The following is a 19,963-nucleotide window of genomic DNA, read 5'->3' as shown; positions in this document are numbered from 1 at the left end:
GGACCGACGCGTAGTGCTGCGCGACATTTTGGCAACGGGTCTACAACACAGGCTGCGCACACGTCAAAAATTGTTGCTGTGTGTACAACGCCGCGTGTATTCTCTCATGTGATTGGTCCTTTATGTCACATGTTGCGATGACGTACAGTTTTCTGCGGCTCGGCAATTTATTTGCCACCACAGAGGCGAGGAGCCACCACGCAGCTTATTGCTGCTGCAAAGCAAACTAGTTGGGCAGCGGCGTGGGTGTTTTGTCACTTATGTGGGCGTAAAGAAGCCTACGCATGCACGTACCGCGTTCACCGCCACCTTCCTGATTGATTTCTCAATATAATTAATTGTTGTAGCAGGCACGATATCTATTGCTGTTGTGTCGTTTTGATCATTGCTCGGAAGTAGAAACGGCGACTGGAATTGTCCATAAAAGGAAGGGGAAATTCCGGCCTGCGGTGTCCTCGTTAATATCAGCCGTCGCGACGCCCCCCCGACTTGGAGTGAAATTGCAACACATTTTTAAAACAAAATGCGTTCGTTGCGCACGAGTATAAAGTCAAAGTGCGCGCAGCATGCCTCAGTGACGTACTCGCGGACGTCGCCCACGGAGGTATAAAAAAGCCTACAGTCAATCAGATCGGTGGAAAGTCCACTTCTAAGCATTTTGTTGATCTGATTAACTCCCCCATGGGTTATTATTCCATATAAGAAAACGTGATGGTGATCTCACCTTCCTGAGCCTGTCCTTGCCTCCACCTCCCTGGATGGCCTCCATTAGGTTACTGTGCAGAGAGGTATCTTTCTCAATAGATCGACAGACCACTGGCTTAAACTTTTTAACTGGTCCAAATATGTTCACAGTTGGAGGTCCAGGGATAACAGCACTGTCTGACATACTACGCGAAGGTCCTGGCTTTGCCGCAGCTGTTTGATGAGTGGCCGTGAGGAGTTTGGCAGTTGATTGTTGATGAGATGTGAGGTGTGTAGGGCTGGGGCTTCCACACCGATTAGCTTTGACATCTCGAATATCACGTTCAGTTATGACTCCTGGAGTGGGAGCACTTGATTGAAAGTTCTTAATCCTGTCTGATACTGGTCCTAGTGAACAGGAGCTTTCTTTGACGGATTCAGCACAATTTCCTTGCTTGTCATCTCCAACTTCTTTCTGGCTTTCTGACACAAATTCAGGGAAGCTCATGGATCTCACAGGAGCAGGGTGGTGAAGACCGGCTTTATTAAACTTATTATCTGTCAATGATATCTTGGAGGACTGGCGTGGGTTCACTTGTAGGGAGTGACCCAGTGTATGGAAGGCAACATTTTGTGTTGAGGCAGAGGACTGGGATGGGAGGGACACCGTGTTGGGTTGTCTTGATGTCATTGGGGTGTATTTATTGATGGCAGAGGCCACATACTGGCTTGATGTACGTCGGGTTTGTCTGAGGAAGGCAGGAAGGTCTGAAGGGAGTGCTGGCTGTGGTTGCTTAATTCTTTCAGGTACTGAAATATATTTACCCATTTGTGCTTGTGGCTCATTTTTACTGATGATACTATTCACTGTGTCATTTATTTTTCGACAAGTCTCTTTGGGCGGGGCACTGACAGCAGTATTCCTAATTGTGTGTGGTGTTTTCAGGAGTTCCCGTCTGTCAGTGGACAATGTGGTGACAGCATTGGGAGCACTTTTAATGTTCTCAAAGCTCCTCTTCGCCTTGTCAGTCACACCTGTGCTACAAGGAAGAGCACATTCTTGTCTTTCACTACAGCTCCAAAAGGCTTTGGCTTTTCCGACAAGTGGACACTCCTCGGTTCTGGTAATTCCTGATTCTGTTGCATCAGCGACTCTGTTGTGGTGACCAAACGTTTTCATGATATTTCCTTGCTCGTCAATTTTAATAGCACCAGCAGTTAATGTGGCAGATGCATTTTGCGGACCACCTTGCATGACAGAAGGTTTGGGAGGAACCACGGTGAAAGTTTTCATACCAAATCGAGAGGTGGGATTGCAAGTAACTTTTCTGGGCAAGATATTTGAGCTGGAGTTATTTTGGTAAACACTGTTATTGTCTACTTTTTCTGTGGACAATGATCTCTGGCTGGCTTCGGACAAGACAACACTGTCCTCGTGTAAACAATGAGTGTCACTCTTTGTCATGAGATCAGATCTGAGAGTTTTTAGCGTCATACTTTTGCCGTGTTCCTCCAACTTGCAAGGTTTCGCTGCTAACAGTCGTTGTGTATCCTCTTTCACATCTTCATTTTCTTTTGTACACCCACTTGGCCCATTTCCCCGTGTGATCCTACACTGATTAGGATTAGCATTCACAATGCTACTTTTTTTAGCGGAAGCAGCTGTACAAGCATTATTGTTTTTGTTGCACCACTCTGCAGCACTCTCGGAACCTGTGATAAAAGAAAAAAAGAAAGAGTTTGATTAACTTCTTATGACAGATCTCGGAGGAAGGTCCTACTCTGTCTTTTATGCTCAAGCACGCCCGCACACCAGCACATTGATTTAGTACAAAGAGGCAATAAAGGGTTCATTTATTTCTACTTTTGAACTAAACCCATAAAAACAAAGTCAACATAACTTGCTTCCGGGGCTGGAAGGATTCATTCTATTTCCAATCATTTCAATGGTAGAAATGACCAGTATTTAAGTTTACTTGACAAAGTCTGTGGCCCGAAGTTCCAGTTCCAGCATGTTTAGCCCAAAATAGAAGCTGCTATATAAAGCAAAGATCAAACACTGCAGTATCTTGGCTGTTAATTTGTCTTACCTTCACGATTGTTTAACTCCACCCCACTGAATACTGTTGCCTTTTTGTCTTCGACAAGAGGTTTATAGTCTTCCAGTATTTCATCTATGGCAGTGACAGGGACATTCACGTCCACTACAGACACCGGCACACCCTGAATCTCTGTTGAAATATTTGTATGTGATTTGGAAAAGAGGAATAGTTTAAAGGAGGACAAAACATACAATAACTACTTGGGAACATTTACGAGAATATTATCAACTGCAATTTAATAATTCAAATGCAAGAGCGACTCACTTAAGTATCGTGAAAACCCTATTTTACCACTTCATGATTTGATCAATATTTCATTTTATCACTCTTGACAAAGTAAAGAAAAATCACTGCAGTATAGTCAAATATAATAAGTAAAAGATCTGAAAACATGGTTTAGTAATAGTAAGAATATAATATTTGAAGGAAGTCAGATTGTTAAAAGCTACAGCAGAATATTATACTGTGCATTATTCCCTCACCTGAAAGGTCTGTTTCTATGTTCATCTGATGGAACCATTTGTATTTCTCTTCAAAGTTGCTGTTTATGTTTCCTGACTTTGCCTGGAGGTTGCTTTGACTGCGACTAAGGACAGTACACAAAAATACAAATCAGTAGACATCAACACACAGATATTGGACAGTATGCAGAAAAGCGATGAGGTCACAGGGACAGCTACAATACCATCCAGTACCGTTGGTCTTAAGAACTGTTTGATATTTTTCATTATTTTAATACAACCAGAACCTTTTGTGCAGTGTAGATTTCAATCACTTTGAGGGTTAAAAAGACCATTCTCATGATATACTAGCAATTCAGCCACAACAAGACAGCCAAATCAAACAAAATTTGTCTTCAAAGAAACTTGGGAAGGGTTGTCTTCTTAACTTAGATAAAAAAAAAAAAAAGAAAGAAAAAAGTTTGCTTTCCTGGAACACTCACTTGACAAAAGCATCAGGGCTGGGGTTCATAAAATGTTTTTGAATGACATCATTGATCCTAAATTCCCATTCTGGGCACATTACCACACATTTCATTCCATAAAAGTGATATTCACTTTCCACTAAGGCCTTTGATTAAAGACAGAAACCCGCAACAATGCTGGGCTACTTTTGGGTACGAAACTAAAATCATGTGGAGAATTAAAAGAGCAAATAACATACAAACAAACAAAAAACTAAACTGCCGACACTTAACTCTTCAGGTAAAAACACTGGCATGACACTGATCACCAAATACTGTGGTGTTGTTTTGACAGCAAAACTGTTTGGCGGCTTAAAGCGAGATTCGCTTCTTCTTGTCTTGTTCTGCATTCAAGAGCACTTTGAATCTGTTCAGTTTAAGTTTGTTTCACTTAAACTCAAATGTGAATGGTGCACGAGTCTGTGGAGACACAGATCTGCGTTAAAAGACAGCCAAAAGCATAGAAGAGTCAAATGCAGCACATGCATTGCAACAGCTGCGTGTCTTCATCTGTGTATGGATGAGGGTTGTGTCGAGGGCTGCCAGAAGGTTGCCCTATGGCACCTGAACGTGAGAAGTCAAGTTTGGAGGCAAATTGCCACAGCAAATCACCTGGCTAATACCATTCCTATGGTGAAGCATAGTCAGAGAAGCATCACGCCGTGAGGATATTTTTCAGGAGCACGACAGAGGGAAAGACGAATGCAGCAATGTATACATAGTATTCACCGATGTCACGGGTTTACGCGATCTCGCGAGAAAGTGCCATTTTGTGGATCAAGCGTACAGCATGTGTCAGTCATTCATCTTCTCAGACTTCTGTTTACATTGGATGTCGAAACTTAGTTTGATTAACAGAATAAAAACGTATGAAGCGAAGACAGAGGACTTCTAAACTCAATACTTGCTGAATATCACGCATCACGATATCGTGAATTATTTAGTGAACACTCTTAAGTGCATACAAATTACAAGACATGAAAGCTTAGAAATCACTCGAGTCCTACAACTATTTTGTGTGGGTGGGTGAAAGATGTCCAAAATCTTTCCATCAATGATCGAATTCTCCTCATTGTGAAGGTAAGTCTGACATGTTATGTCAAAACTAATACTAACTAGGTTGAAATACATCTATGTGCGATGTGCATGGCTTAATGGAAACTTGCCACTTATTGCTTGTGTATATTGAAAGTCATTTACCGGTATTTACGGCCGGACATATGCTGTTGAGAGTACTCAACGGACACTTCCCGTCACAATGATTGATTGTTCAACAGAGCAGAGAAATAATGAACATACTGGCCATCAAACATCAGATCGGGGGACAATGTTCCTCCTATAGGGTGAGCATTAAATCATCGGGCTATTAAGTCAAGTCAAATTTATGACGGCCGTAATCACAAAAGAGTCTCAAAGGGCTTCACAAGCCCACAGTTGACAAATATTAAGGCTAAGTCGTTTGCTTGTTTAAAATATACAATATGTAATTCTCGTTGTTTTTATGTTTAGTTAGACAGTAAATTTCAACTATGACTAGCAATAAACAGCTTGAAGCCTCTATTTAGAAGAAAAGTATGCACTTGCACGAACGTGACCAGATAATTCTTACTCGCGCATGCTGGGGAAAAAAAATAAATTATAATGTCGCATATGCAACCATTTTGATCGCAGTCTCGAGGCCTGCTGGAACATAATGTGGGAAAAGTAAAGTGCTGTGAATACATTTTTGTTCATTAAAAGACACGCCTTTGGAGGTTTTTCAAAGAAAAAAAGAACAACAGAAGCAATTACTGACAGCCACTACATCAACAAATGAGCACACTGAGAGCGTCATGCTTGCTGGCTTTCCACATTGCACAAGCCCTTTGAAACAGAAACAAGCACAGGGCTCCGACTAATTACAACTGCATTCGGTATAATGATGAGTTGGATTTTGTTTAAATGTGCTTTTACTTATTTAGATGCCTTTAAATGAAACCATCATGTGGTGCAAAACAATTTAAGGACCACTACGTTAAATCAATTTGTTACAGGGCAGCACTTGGTCTGATGACAAACAAGGCCACATGCGTACAAGACAAAATGCGTCCATCTTGTATCTTGTTTGATTCGTTTTTTGCTTTGATCTTGACCAGAGTACCGAAGAGTGAATACTGTGCGCATCGAGCGAATTTATTCAGTGCAAACCAATATCATTAATGTTGCAGATCAAAACGGGCAGACTTAATTTCCCTCAACGCCACTTTGGTCAATCACACTTCCTCAAACCATGTTTCATGACTTATTTACCAGTTATTTGATCCCCATGTGGCACACCCTTCATCACTGTCACTGGAAATGTCTTGCACAGGCCCAGGCGGTTGCTCTCTTCTGCCTCCAAAACCTCTTTCCAAAAACAAGCTCCCGTCTGGGGATGTGCGATGGGTGTCACATGGGGAGCTCACCAGGCCTGAGTCCTCACCATCTACCATTCCCTCTGAAGCGGCATAACCTTGATCTGGTAGGCTGCTGCCACTGCTGCTGTTTCCGAGGGACAAAGTCTCAGCCCCAGGTGTTTCACTTTCAGAGGCTTGGACACTGGCTCCCATGCTCTTTATAGAATGGAGCCAAGCTGCAAGACAAAGAGAGATGTTACTCACAGATTCACCGTTTGTTAAAATGTTAGCGATTAGTACTGTAATTTCTAGAAATGAACATGCAATTTTTTACACAAAAAAAGGCCATCCAAAATTGAGGAAGGTATTAGACATAGGTTTAGAGAAAGAAAAAAGAAAATTCGCCACATTGTACAGACATTTACTGGTACATAAGGTTTGTGAAAAAGATACGTATACATTTAATGTATAATGTTACGTATTTATATAAAGGTAAAGTGGTGGTTTTGACATAATTCTCCCATGCAACTAAGGACCGATTAGTATGTTACATGTGTGTTTTTGGCTGCTGCACTTCCGGCTTATTTCCATGTTTATCTTTCTTCCGAACCGCGAATAGTTTCGACAAGCATGTTCAGCAACAGGTTCGGATATACCGCCTCGCCTACAACTCCCTTTTTTTGGCTCCACAATAATATCATTTTCTCTGCTCACCAAGAATCATGACACCGTCAAGAGTGGATTATGCTCCGAACAGGTCGGAGTGACGAACAAGTATACAATCATAAAGTGAAAAAAAATGGGTCTTAGCATATGTTGTATTTTGTATAAATGTTGGTTCCCAAAATGGCAAGAAGTAGAGGTATTTTCCAAAGCAAGTCTTTTTTCACACATTGCTAATTTTACAACGCTCGGTAAGAGTACTTTTTTTTTACTACTTTGTAAAACTGTAATAAACGTTTAAACTTGAAGACTCACAACAATTATTGTGATTATAACTGTATAGGGGTTAAACCAGTGCGTGTAATTCAGGTACTTTAAAAGAAACAAATATATAGTGTGTAATATACAGAAAAATATCTATCTGTTATATGTAGAAAAAAACTGTTATTATACATCCCTTGTCTGATCACAAGTTACTTACAAATGACTATGCACCTAATACTTCAATTTTTGAGCGTGGATGGCAGCAATCGGTGGACTGTATAATACACAAGTGCAGAGAAAAAACTGCTTTCGAACGGCGATGGGGCGTGTTATTTGCGATAAACTACGGTAAACCTCAGCAGCAATAAATTCCAAAGTTCACTTCCAAATAAGTCTATGAACAACAGCCTATGAATGGACTGGAGATTGGACTAAAAAAAATACATTTGTGGAAAATTGATCTGCAACACTAAAATTGATAGTTCCTAGATGGTGCTATGCTTTTTTTGCAGTGCTGAAGGACAAAAGAAGACAGTTGTTATAAAAGAAACACAGGATGCAGCTCCACGATCTTTCACAGGTTAACAGAGAAGTATTTGTTACAATAGTTTCAACACCACAAACACACAAACCAGAAAACACAAGCCAAATAGACATACATAGACCCAGAACACAACCGATGTGAGGCTTGATAAAACAACTTTAATGATGTTTGAGTGGATATACTGTAAACAAATAATTTTAATTACTTTTTTTTTTTTTTGGAGTTCCAGGGAATACACTATTGCTTCACACCATCTCTCCAGTACAGTTTGGTCACTTCTGTGGATTTGGGAGAACCTATTTAGTCAGTCACGAAGTGGACTTCTCAGTCAATTCAGTCATTTACTGGCTTTTTGTGCCAACATTCACAAAACTGCAAGTTCAATACTTTCAATTCTTGGAAAAGAGAGCCAACTTGGTTATAATGGTACATACTGTATTACTGATTGTGTGCGGCAGTATGTGTGCACATATATTAAGGCTGTCCATTCGTGATGTGGTGCTGAGCCACAAGGCTGTCTATCTTCCCAACTCATTCCCAGCAATAGCTTAGTCATGCCGGCTACAACAACAACCACTTCATGCATGGATACACACGCAGTTGTGCACACATTTAGTGTCACATATAGTCAGTCTGTCAACAGACAAAAAAACATCCACACAAACAGTTGTCAAATATCCTCTCGGGACAAATGCTTCAGTGTCTCACTTCATGAGCAATTTTTTTTGTCATGTACTTTTGGCTTCAGTCAATGCAAATTAGTCTTACATTATGTAATGAAAACAACTACAGTTGATACACATATCATATTCCTGGCATGTTTGCTTAAACACACAAACCTATCTTTATCACCACAAAACACCAATTCAGCAGATTAAATATTATTACACTCCAATACAACAAGACATTTATGACTTAACTGAAGAAACACTTCCTTCCGGCACAGGTAAATGGCGGAACCCTACAGCAATACTGTATATACATAAGTAACCATATACCTCACATACATAGCGTATTTTCCGGACTATAAATCGAAACATTTTTCCAAGATTTTGAGCCATGCGGTTTATAGTCCGGTGAGGCTATTCTGTGGATTTTTCTTCCACCGCTGGGGCGCGCTAACCGGAATGACAGTACAATTCAATACATTTCCCATTAACTGGACGTGACTGCAGGTGGAAGAGTTCAACAGGCGAGGGCGCCATAGACTAGGTTATTGCATTAGGTGCTGTAATGCTTTGATTTTATGTTTTCCTAGAGGTCTCTGAAGTGCACATGAATGCGATTGGTGTTACGTCTGTTCTGTTGTTTCAATGTGAAATGCTATTGTTGATTTAGCACGTCGTGTGTTAGATTGGCTGACTTTATTAACATAAAACAAGGCAGGTGCATATGTAGAATGTAGTAGAACAATAGATGGTGGTGTCTGGTGGACATTAGCTGACAAACTGGAGCGGCAGTCGGCAGTGAAATGAAGATAAGTAATGTTTATTTTCTCTTGGTTCTCTTCTGTTTTAATCAGCAACGTTGCTGCAGTGTTAAAAGGCACTGTTAGGAAGGAATCTGCTCAGGTACACACATGTACATTTACAGTTCATAATCATTCTGTAAATGCAGTAAATATGAAAGTTTTCAACATGGATAGGTGCGTCTTATATAACGGTGCGGCTTATTTAAGTTTTTTTCACAAATGTTCTAAAAAAAATAGGGTGTGCGCGCGCCTTATATAACGGTGGGGCTTAAAGCCCGGGAAATACGGTACATACATACATATATATATATATATATACACATATACATATGTATACATACACATATATATATATGTATACATACACATATATATATATATACACATACACATATATATATATACATACACATATATATATATATACATACACATATATATATATATACATACACATATATATATACATACACATATATATATACATACACACATACATATATATACATACACACATACATATATATACATACACATATATATATACATACACATATACATACACACATACACATATACATATATACATACACACATACACATATACATATATATACACACACATACACATATATATATATATATACACACATACACATATATATATATATATACACACATACACATATATATATATATATATATATATACACATACACATATATATATATACACACATACACATATATATATATATATACACACATACACATATATATATATATATACACACATACACATATATATATATATACACACATACACATATATATATATATACACACATACATATATATATATATACACACATACATATATATATATATACACATACACACATACACATATATATATATATACACATACATATATATATATATACACATACACATATATATATATACACATACACATATATATATATACACACATATATATATATATATACACATATATATATACACACACATCAATATATATATACATACATCAACATATACATACATACATAAATATATATACACACATACACATATATATTTTCTGTTTTGTCTTTCTTTGTTTATGTCTTCAAAAGGGACCAAAGATGACAGTATCCCATGTCTAGGCTTTGTTCCTGTTTACATATATATTTGTATAAATAAACGTACAACACCAGTCATGAAGAAAAACACTTTTTTTTTAAGTTCAGCTTCCAACCGTCATGAAATCAACCCGTTGCTATGCTAGTTATCGCGGCATACAGGTGAAGCCCGCTAACTTGTTTATTGGGTTTGGACATATGACTTTCTGCATATCCACTATGCTTATGCTATGACTATTAATAATGATAAAGGTTTAACAGAAAAATGTTTTCAGTAATACATAGGTGCTTCATATAATTCAGAATGGGGTATGAATATGGAAATAATATTGACAAAAACTGGAAAAAAAGTTTTTCATTGCTGACATCAACACATTGGTTTGATCAGTCTGAAACATTATACAGTATACTTTGTCTGAAAACTAACTAGCGTCACTAAAGGAAAAGTATTTTGATCATTCAAAAAAGTGTTGCGCCTCCCCAATCATCATTAATGCCAAATCACCATTTAAGTCTCAGGTATCAAAACCAATTCAACACAATAAACAACAGATAATAGTTAAACGACTGATCTTTTGATATCATGTGACCAATGTATTTGCTAAGCAGTATCACATTGCCTTGCCTTAGCCACATCTTCATATCACTCATCAATCACTTTAGGAAGTGATACATCCAGTGGTTCCAGGTGGAGCTCATCTGTCATGGTACTACCTTCTGACCGCACACTCTGTGCCCGTTTTTAATCAGAGCAGAGAATTCAGACATAATCAATAGTAACCAGATCTAAAGGATCAAACTAATGTAAAAAAACAAGAACTGCACACACATCCATTTGGTTCCGTATGAGAGTAGTAGCAGTAGTAGAGTATAACTAGAAATGTGATTGTGAACACAGAAAACTTGACAAGGGAAAAGAGGTGACATCCTGTAAAAAGATGAAGATGCAAACATTGAAAGAAGGACTGACAAAAAAAGGTGGATGATGAAAGGGTCAGAGAAAGATTTAAAGGGTCCTTGGAGTGGAGGCGTACAGGACCACAGCAGTAGACTACAAAAAGGGTGCAGGATAGGGGGGAAAGAAAAGAGCATATATACAAGAAAATGAGTATGACAGGAATGCGAATGGATTCAGGATAAAATCTAGAAACACTCAAAGATATCTATATTCTCTCTCTCTATATCTATCTATCTTTCTATCCGTCCCACTACACGACCCCCGTGAGGACGAGCGGTTCAGATAATGCATGAATGGATTTCAGAATAAAACCATCCATATTAGATGGGATGGATAGATAGATATCTCTATCCATCCATCGCTCTGGAAAAAATTAGGAGACCACTGAATTTTTTCCCCAGATATCAGAAACTACAAAAATGACAGTGACTCCATTCCAGTGTCTCTTAATTTCAACACAAGCACACCTAAATAGGTGTGTAATTAGGTATTGTTGAGGTGAACACCTAAAAGACAACGGTCAAGCAGTAGACATTGAAACCCCATTGAAAACCTCTGGAATGTGATCAAGAAGACAATAGATTGTCACAAGTCGTCAAACAAAGCTGAGATGCTTGAAATCTTGCGCCAGGAATGACAAAGACACCGAACAGCAATGTGAAACATTGATAATGCTGGAGAACATGCCAAGATGCAGGAAACGTGTGATTTTAAATCAGGGTTATTCCACCAAATACAGATTTCTGAACGTTTCCCAAGTTAAAACATTATTATTGTGTTGTTTAAAAACTATTTTTAATTTGTTATTTTTGTGTTATCTGAGGTCTGAAAAAAGTTGACCTTTTTCGATATTTTGACCATTGACAATATATGTATGTGGAATTAGGGAGTTATGCTGTCAGTAGTTCATAGAATGAAACAAAATGATTAATTTCACTCAAACACATACCATAAATAGCAAAATCTGAGAAACTGACAATTTTGCAGTGGTCACAATTTTTTCCATAACTGTATCCATCGAAACATTTCTAGAGAGAGAAAGAGAGATATAGCTTTCTCGCTTTCTCTCCCACCCTCTACATATAAAGTATATCTATCTATCTATCTATCTATCTATCTATCTATCTATCTATATATCTATAAATATATATGAGAGGACAAATCATTCTGGAAAAAAAGAAAATAAGCAAAAAGCATATGGCACCTACACTGCGAAGCGTCGTCTTCCTCCTCCAAGGTGCTCTGTGGGGCACTGGTTTCTATGGGTTCAAGTGAAGGGGAGAACAGGGGAGGGGTAGATAGGGTTGGGTGTTCCAAGGCCGGCGAACGACGGGGCTTGGGTGGCGCTGGATGACCAGTAGTTCCTGGAAGAAAATGGCATGCAAGCAATATCATTGTACTCGTGAATACAAAGTGACACAAATATTTGACCTGAAAACCTCTACGATGCTCCAAATAAATGAGTAGTGTACCCCTTTTGAAATGTAGATTTCATTGGTACACAACAATGCAACAATAAATTATGTGGTTTGAAAAATGATGTGTGTGTAATGACAAATCACATTTGCAATCAATGGCCCACATTTGTGGGAGTATTGTACAGTCAGGTTGAGAAAGTTCGTTTTCTATGTGCACTAGTTCAAAGTTCAGCTTAAATATTCTAAAAGGAACTATTTCAATTCATAGTTCATAATGCAAAATTTTGAACTAAGTTCATACTGTAGTTCTTTTGTTTTTCTGTCTATATGTTGCTGCAAGTTATTACCCTCAAAATACTGCAATTTCCCCACTGTTGCCACTCCCTTCAGTCCACACTAGAGCCAACTGCAGCTTTCACCCTACAGTCTCAAAAAAATGAGGCAACATTTTTTTGAGACCACTGCTCTTTTTTAATGAGGAATTAAAACAAAAACTGGACTGTAGTCCTTAATGTGCAAGCATAAACACCATCAGAGGTAGGAACCAGGCTGAAGTAGGAATTGGGCATCACTACAGTAACTGTATGTCCCTCTAACTGCCAAATTCCAACTAAATGTGTGCAACTGTACTTGAGGCTAACCACGGCACAAAGTGAACTTTCATCGCCATATTATGATGCCCAATCATGCGCAGACTACAACTGATGACAACTTTATTGCATGCTTACGACCCTAGTGAGGACAAGTGATTCAGAAAATGGATGGATGGATAGAAAACGCTAAGACACTGCACTGCGTCTGTTTTTATTTTGGTCATGAAAATGACCATTAGCACTAAAATGTCCTGCATTTATTTAAAAATATGCATGCGCGGACGTATGTGTGTGCTGTGTGCAATGTTGCAAGGTCACTCACTGCTGCTAAGTGGATAATTCTGTGAGTGATTTTTTGTTCGAAGCATTAATATTAAATGTATATCCAGTAAAACACTCTCATGCGCAGTCCTACAGTAATGTTCCTAAGAGTACACTTTGCACTTTGAGTTGCATTTTTATGTATGAAAAGTGCTATATAAATAAAGTGTGATTGATTGATTGATTGATTGAGTATTGTGAAAATAGGAACATTAAGATGAAGTTGTTCAGGGAGTGAAGTCCTATATGTTGGCAGTAGTGCGAAGGTGACGCGGTCCAAAATTTTGGTGCAACTAACTGTAGCGCAGGTGCAACCCCAAAAAGAAAGTTGGGCGCACCAGTGCAAACAATACAAAAGGTTAGTCTAGAGCCCAGGCATGTTTTTATAGCATTTAAAGCACTTAATTGTTTAGCGGGTCTTTAAATACACTTTTAAAACAATACAAAAACATTTAAATTCATAACATAATGAGATTGATCTTAAGCAATGGATCAAACAAAAATATTTTACAGTGTAACAATGTACCAATCCTTTTGTTTGAAGTAAACAAATTCCATTTTTTGCAAATTAAACTCATCATTTAACAATATACATCAATAATCATGTCCGTTGACATACATTATAAAATAAACCAACAGCTGTCACTTTCTGTCGGCAGAAAAAGCAGGACTACGGCAGATGACAAATATTTTTGTCAAAAACTAATCTGTGCTGAAATATTTCACCCAATTTAACACTAGGACTACCAGGATTGTGAAACTATAAGAACTATGAGCGCCGTGACTTTGACGGACTGCGCTCTGAGAATGACATCATCGACTAAAATTATTATTACTCGCTGCTCGAGTGTCTGATAAAGATATTTTAAGTCTGGTGTGTGTATCTTTTAAGGTAAATTATGTCATATCAATGAATGACAAACAGTTATCGGAGCGCCTATTGTAACGTGAGGCTCTCGCGCTGCGTGTGGGTCACTAGTTATAAAATACAGCTGGTTTGGAGCCGCTTCACAAACGGCTTTACTGCACTTACTGCACATCGAAGAAGCTTAGAGGAAGTACATGGGAAGGATGGCACACAAAACAACTCCAACCCGAGCACAACACGGAACTCTTTTTTTTTTCCCATGGGGGGGATTATGTCAACAAGCACAACATAAAGTCAGTATTTTATTTATTTCGATTATCTGGCATGTACTACCACCTTGTCATGTCTATCACATCTAACAGCCTATTTAACAACATGCGACATGGCTCCTCCTCCTCCTCCTCACCAGGGGGACTTTTTTTACTCGTTGGTATCAGATGAGCAATTCACCCTCAGACTCGTCAATATTTTCAAGCAGATGTAACGCCTCCTCTACTCTATAAGATTTATTTATTTATTTTGTTTTATTTTTTTTTTAAATCGATCATGGTGACCAGCAGCGTTTCTCAATGCAACCACTGGTTGCTATAGAAACCCGGCGGCGATGTCCCAGCGCAATCTGCGCAAGATTAAGTAGAGCCGTCAAATTGACAGGGAAGCAGTAGTTAAAGGTGTAATAGCTCATAACTATTTTTAGATTGTTTAATACCATAAAATTGCATTATGGGAATGAAATATACACAGAATTAGGAAACTTAAAGAGGCCAGGAGCATCTTACATCAATGTACGCAGAGTAATAACACATCAAAGTTCAAAAACAGTCAAAATGACTGCTCTCGTAATCCTAGTGTTAACGAAAGTTCAACCAAAATAGAATTATGAACTGTACAAAAAAAAGAATAATCCGTGAAATTGCGGGACTGCGAACCTAGAACATGCAATGCAAGGGTGTTTACTGTACTCCTTTATGTTGAGCACTATATATAAATTGAAAATAGTAAAGACAACCTACTCTAAGTAATTTTGTCAACTTGTTTTTAATTTCTTCTGGAAGCAACTTGTTTGCAGTGTTTACTTACTACGTTTCATAGTTTGTGCCCTTTATTCACACCATAGCTTTTTTTTTTTTATACAGTACCTACATTTTATAGTGATAAATGTCATGTCTCTGCAGGCATAAAGGCAGTTTTCTCGATGCAATATTGTTTCTAATAATGTTGACAGTTATTTAAATGCAAAGGCTGCATTGATTTTTCATTCCCATTTCGGCTCTGAAGAAACTTCTATAAATGGTCGATCGTTATGTGTATTGAAGTCTGCCTCCATTAGATGGTTCAGGTTCAGTTGAACCCTGAACTATCTCAGTACACAGCCCCGTAAGGAAAAGCAGCTCGGATAATGGATGGATGGATTTCAGAATAAAGTACAATTTTTGATGCCCGTGTCTGTCCTGTTTGTACCAGAATTAGAATAGGGTGAACCCACACCCCTTGCAGAATTGGAATGAAGGCTTACAAATATGTCCTTGTCATTTTGTCCTTTAAAAAGGGTTACTGTAATTTGATGAAACAAGAATGCTATGATATAAAGGACTGCAATCAATCCAGATGACGTACTAGAACAGAAGGGTCAATAGCACATTTGATAGGAAAGCATTATTCATATACATCTAGCAAATGTCCCTCATAGGGCTTGCAATATACATTATTGCGCTGTCTTTGACAGCATGTATTGTTGATGTGCTGCTTTATATTTCACTCTATTGTAGGCAAAGAGACTGCACTGAAATAACAAACGGGGATGAGATGAGAAACAATCCTAGCATAACTCAAACGCATTCACTAACAACGTGAAACCAAACACGTCTTACATGGAAGCATGACTGTCAACACAGCAATATTGTAAAAAAACTTAAGTAAAATGGTATTATCAAATACCCACCAAAGTGTACAGTTTGGAGTTCTACAACACTGTGGGAAATATGTGTTAATGTGTCGGTGGCATCTGTTATCATCAAAAAAATTAACCTAAAAAAAAAAAAAAAAAAAAAAAGTCTAGAATGTTTTACCCCGATTTGCATTTTTTTTTTGTTTTTGTCTTTTTGTGTTTTTGTTTTTCCCATCTGAATGGGCGACCAAGAAAATACCTGAAGTCGACTAACATTCTAAACACAACGTTTGTGTCCAGTATTACAGTGTTTCAGTGACTTAGAAGTGATCATACTGGATGTTATCGGAAAGAAGACTGTTGTCGTTTTTTTTAAGCTATCATTTGTTTTGTTTGTGATTTTGATAGGATGCCTCTTCCCTTTTCGTTCAACAGCTGGTTTTGATAAATTTGGAAATTACATCAACCTGCTTTTTGTGGCCAAATTAAGGTACTTTTTATCATCTGTTCATGCTGTTTGACAAGGAGCATTGAGTGAAAGTGTGATTGCTACATTAGCTTCTCACGCTAACTGCAAGCAGCCAACCATGCTTGTCACTTGCAATTAAGACAGGGTCTGTTTGGGTTTATGTGTAAGGCCTCATGAGAGAATGCCAAAGTAAAGAAAACTTGACTGTCAGCAGAAAACACGGGAAGCTAGGTGTATGGGTACCAAAGAAGGTACAGTCTTTTTTGCCAAACAAATACAGTTTATTAAGTCACTTCCTAGCATGTTTTGGTTGAGGGTGATGGGGTGGACTTCTCTCAGCAGGCGCTGGGTGGAGGCTGGTTATGTCCCTGGGTCCCCGCAATCTGCGGTGCTGAAAGTAAGGACAGTGCCGGCACCTTCTTCTCAGTGGCCTCTGCCCAGCGCCGACACAGAGAGGTCCGTCTTCCCCCACCAAATTGAAACATGCTGGGATTGCGCGTCTTTAGCATTGTTACAATATATATAAATTATGTTTTAGCACAATACTTAAACATATTGATAATTTCATATGGGTGAAATAGCAAAAGATTGTGGCCATCGCGTGGTGTGGGCAGGCCTACATAAGGAACCAAGATAACACTAATACAATTATCTTAGTTCCGTTTATTACTGCTTAATTCGTTCCCTGTGTTGTTCAGTGTAAAGAATTTTGCATTTTATAATATTAAGTTATTGTTTGTATTATTTATACTTCATTCATTCTTAAATGTTATATCTTTATTTTACTCCGTCCTCTGTGGTTCATATGTTTTCAATTCATAATGTTTTTTCATATATTGAAAAGAAATATTAAATTCAATATTACAATTTCTTTTTAGATATTATCGTTAAAAATATTTACATTTCTTACCACAATCAACAGCACAAAAGTAGCAAAAACCGGTACCATTGAGTATCGGTATCGATTCCCAGGTACCGGAAATCTGAACCAAACCGTTTCAAATGTGAAAGGTACCCATGTCTACAGGCGTATAGATTTAATATCGATTCTCATGCTGTTTGTTCTATACCAGACTAACAAACTCAATCATGCTTTATCCTCATTTTAATCCTGTTGTTGAACATCTCTTTGAAACCACTTCAGACTTGATTCTACCTCAATTATATTCATCCTACTACCCAAACCTTCCCATGCTCCAATCTTTGAACTCCCTCCTTTCTCACCTTCCTCACCCCTTTTCTAAGGGTCTACAACTGTATCATCTCTGTCTCTGTAACCCATGACAGCCCTCTGCTGCAGTCTCACTCTGCTATGAAAAAAGACCTGATCAATAGAGAGCTTGCTGAGGTTCAAGTAGATCCAGTTTAAATCTGTGATGGATGTGTTTGTCTTTGCAACTGCCAGCTTTGAGGGATTATGTGAGCGGCTGCATGCATATAGGAGAGAGAGGCAAAGAGAGGAAAAAGTGGGATGAAAAGAAAGGATTGATATGTGAGGGCAAGAATTAAAGAACTATAGTGTCTCACAAATATGATGAAAACTACCTGCACTGCTAACCCGAGCATGAGACAATCAGGTTAGAATTCTTTAGCTGGTTTTAAATGTTGATGCAGTGTGACATCTTGTAGGAAAAATACATTTGCAAAATTCATTCTATCAGGGAAAAAAACACTCCAGGTAACTTCAGACTTCAATAACAAGAGTGTTTACCTTCAATGTCAGTATCTTATTGCTAAAAACATCTAATTTCCTTCAAAATTACTGTTAATGTTTCCTAAACCAAAGCAGATAATTGGGAATCATAAGTGGTAAGTGAAATTAAATCATAAGCAATGTGGTAAAATTATTCCTAGACGTTCTCCACAACAGGGATTACTAAAATTTTATCCCCCCCAAACAAAGTCCATCCATCCATTATCCGTACGTCACTACTATGTGTAGCTTTGAAAGGGAGAATGGTCCAAAATATGTCTATTGTATTAAAATATTACACAGTAAAATGAAAAGAAATAGTATCTTAATTTCAATAGTGACCAAACGAGATGTACATGATAGCATGTCCAAGCTGTTTATAACCTGTTCAATGCTGGCTTTGTACCCGGCCGGCTGTGCTGTGCTGTGTTCATATTTACCCATTGTGCTGTGTCTGTTGTTCTCAACTTCATCCGGTTTAAGGTTAAGGACTGATTCAGTCTCTGTCCGGGAGATCCTTGTTAAAGCAGGCCCACTTTCCAGTTTATCCATCCTATTGCCAACCTTATCAAATTCCTTCATTTTGGAACTGGAACTTTTTGTAGGGAGTTTGCTATGCACTGATCCACTTGCGGTACTGCTGGTGTGGGTACTATAATGGGAAACATCATCTGTGTCAAGATCAGAGTCAAGGCTGTGGCTGAGTTCAGAGCTCGAGTCCTGAAGAATCTGGCTGTCGGCAGTGCTGCTGCTTGGAGTTGGGGAGGCACTGATGGGTGCAACAGTGAGAACAGATGGAGGTTGAACCTTGACTTTCAGGGATTGGGGCTTCACTTTTGTTTTTACGGTGGACGAATAGGTTGTGCTCGACTGGGATATCTTTGTGCGGAAGGCTGGAGAATGTTTTTCACTTGTTTGGCTATCATGGGTGGGAGTACTAGAAGTAGACGCACGATAAGGGGCTGGGGTGATGGAATCCGGTGTCGAAGGAGGAGCTGGAGCCTTTCTTTTCCTCTGCTGGCTTTCTGAGACAGAGCCCATCTGATGGAAAATAGTGAAAAAGGGGAAGCAGTCAAATAAATTGTAGTGGTACCTCTAAATGCTGGTCGAGCTTCTACAGGTATTAACAAAAAGAAATCCAATTGAGATCAATTATATTTGGAATATCGGTACTTTATTCCAAAGTCCAAACTGCTGCAATCATAAAACCTTCTTTGTAACATATGTATGTACTTTACAGGCAATGGTTTAAGTAACACTTGTTTATATGTATATTTAATGATTTAGAACCATATAAGTATAACCAGAAATAAATCAGGTAACACTAATTTGTCCAAAAAAATAAATAAACATCAATAAAACACAAGTCGACAGGAATTAGCAACCTAGCAATATGAGCGACAGTGGCAAATATAGCTTAAAACAACCGGCACTTCATCTACTGGTACATTGCAACTGAGATCATCCCCAGCTATCATGGCACTGAAACTGAACAATAGTCGGGCAACAAGTTATCACTTTGGAGAACTTCAGGGGATAGTTCT

At 38.4% G+C, this 19,963-nt stretch overlaps 1 protein-coding gene across 3 annotated transcripts in view; it reads right to left on the bottom strand.

Annotated features, from left to right (window-relative positions):
* The window catches only part of cobl (cordon-bleu WH2 repeat protein), a 57,164-nt gene that overhangs the window by 4,510 nt on the left and 32,691 nt on the right, over positions 1–19,963 (bottom strand). For all 3 annotated transcript variants that reach the window (XM_086037990.1, XM_086037992.1, XM_086037991.1), the window contains 6 exons: positions 18,860–19,460; positions 12,378–12,533; positions 6,040–6,361; positions 3,269–3,372; positions 2,775–2,915; positions 725–2,397 (listed from right to left, as the gene is read on the bottom strand). In XM_086037990.1, coding sequence (XP_085894116.1) covers positions 725–2,397; positions 2,775–2,915; positions 3,269–3,372; positions 6,040–6,361; positions 12,378–12,533; positions 18,860–19,460 — 2,997 coding nt within the window. The remainder of the gene's footprint in view (positions 1–724; positions 2,398–2,774; positions 2,916–3,268; positions 3,373–6,039; positions 6,362–12,377; positions 12,534–18,859; positions 19,461–19,963) is intronic.

This window comes from Filicampus tigris, chromosome 8, assembly GCF_054856515.1.
Source record: "Filicampus tigris isolate MCC_2025a chromosome 8, RoL_Ftig_1.0, whole genome shotgun sequence".
In the NCBI taxonomy this organism is placed as follows: domain Eukaryota; kingdom Metazoa; phylum Chordata; class Actinopteri; order Syngnathiformes; family Syngnathidae; genus Filicampus; species Filicampus tigris.
The sequence above is the reverse complement of the archived record's forward strand: the minus strand, read 5'-3'. Positions and strand labels throughout refer to the sequence as shown.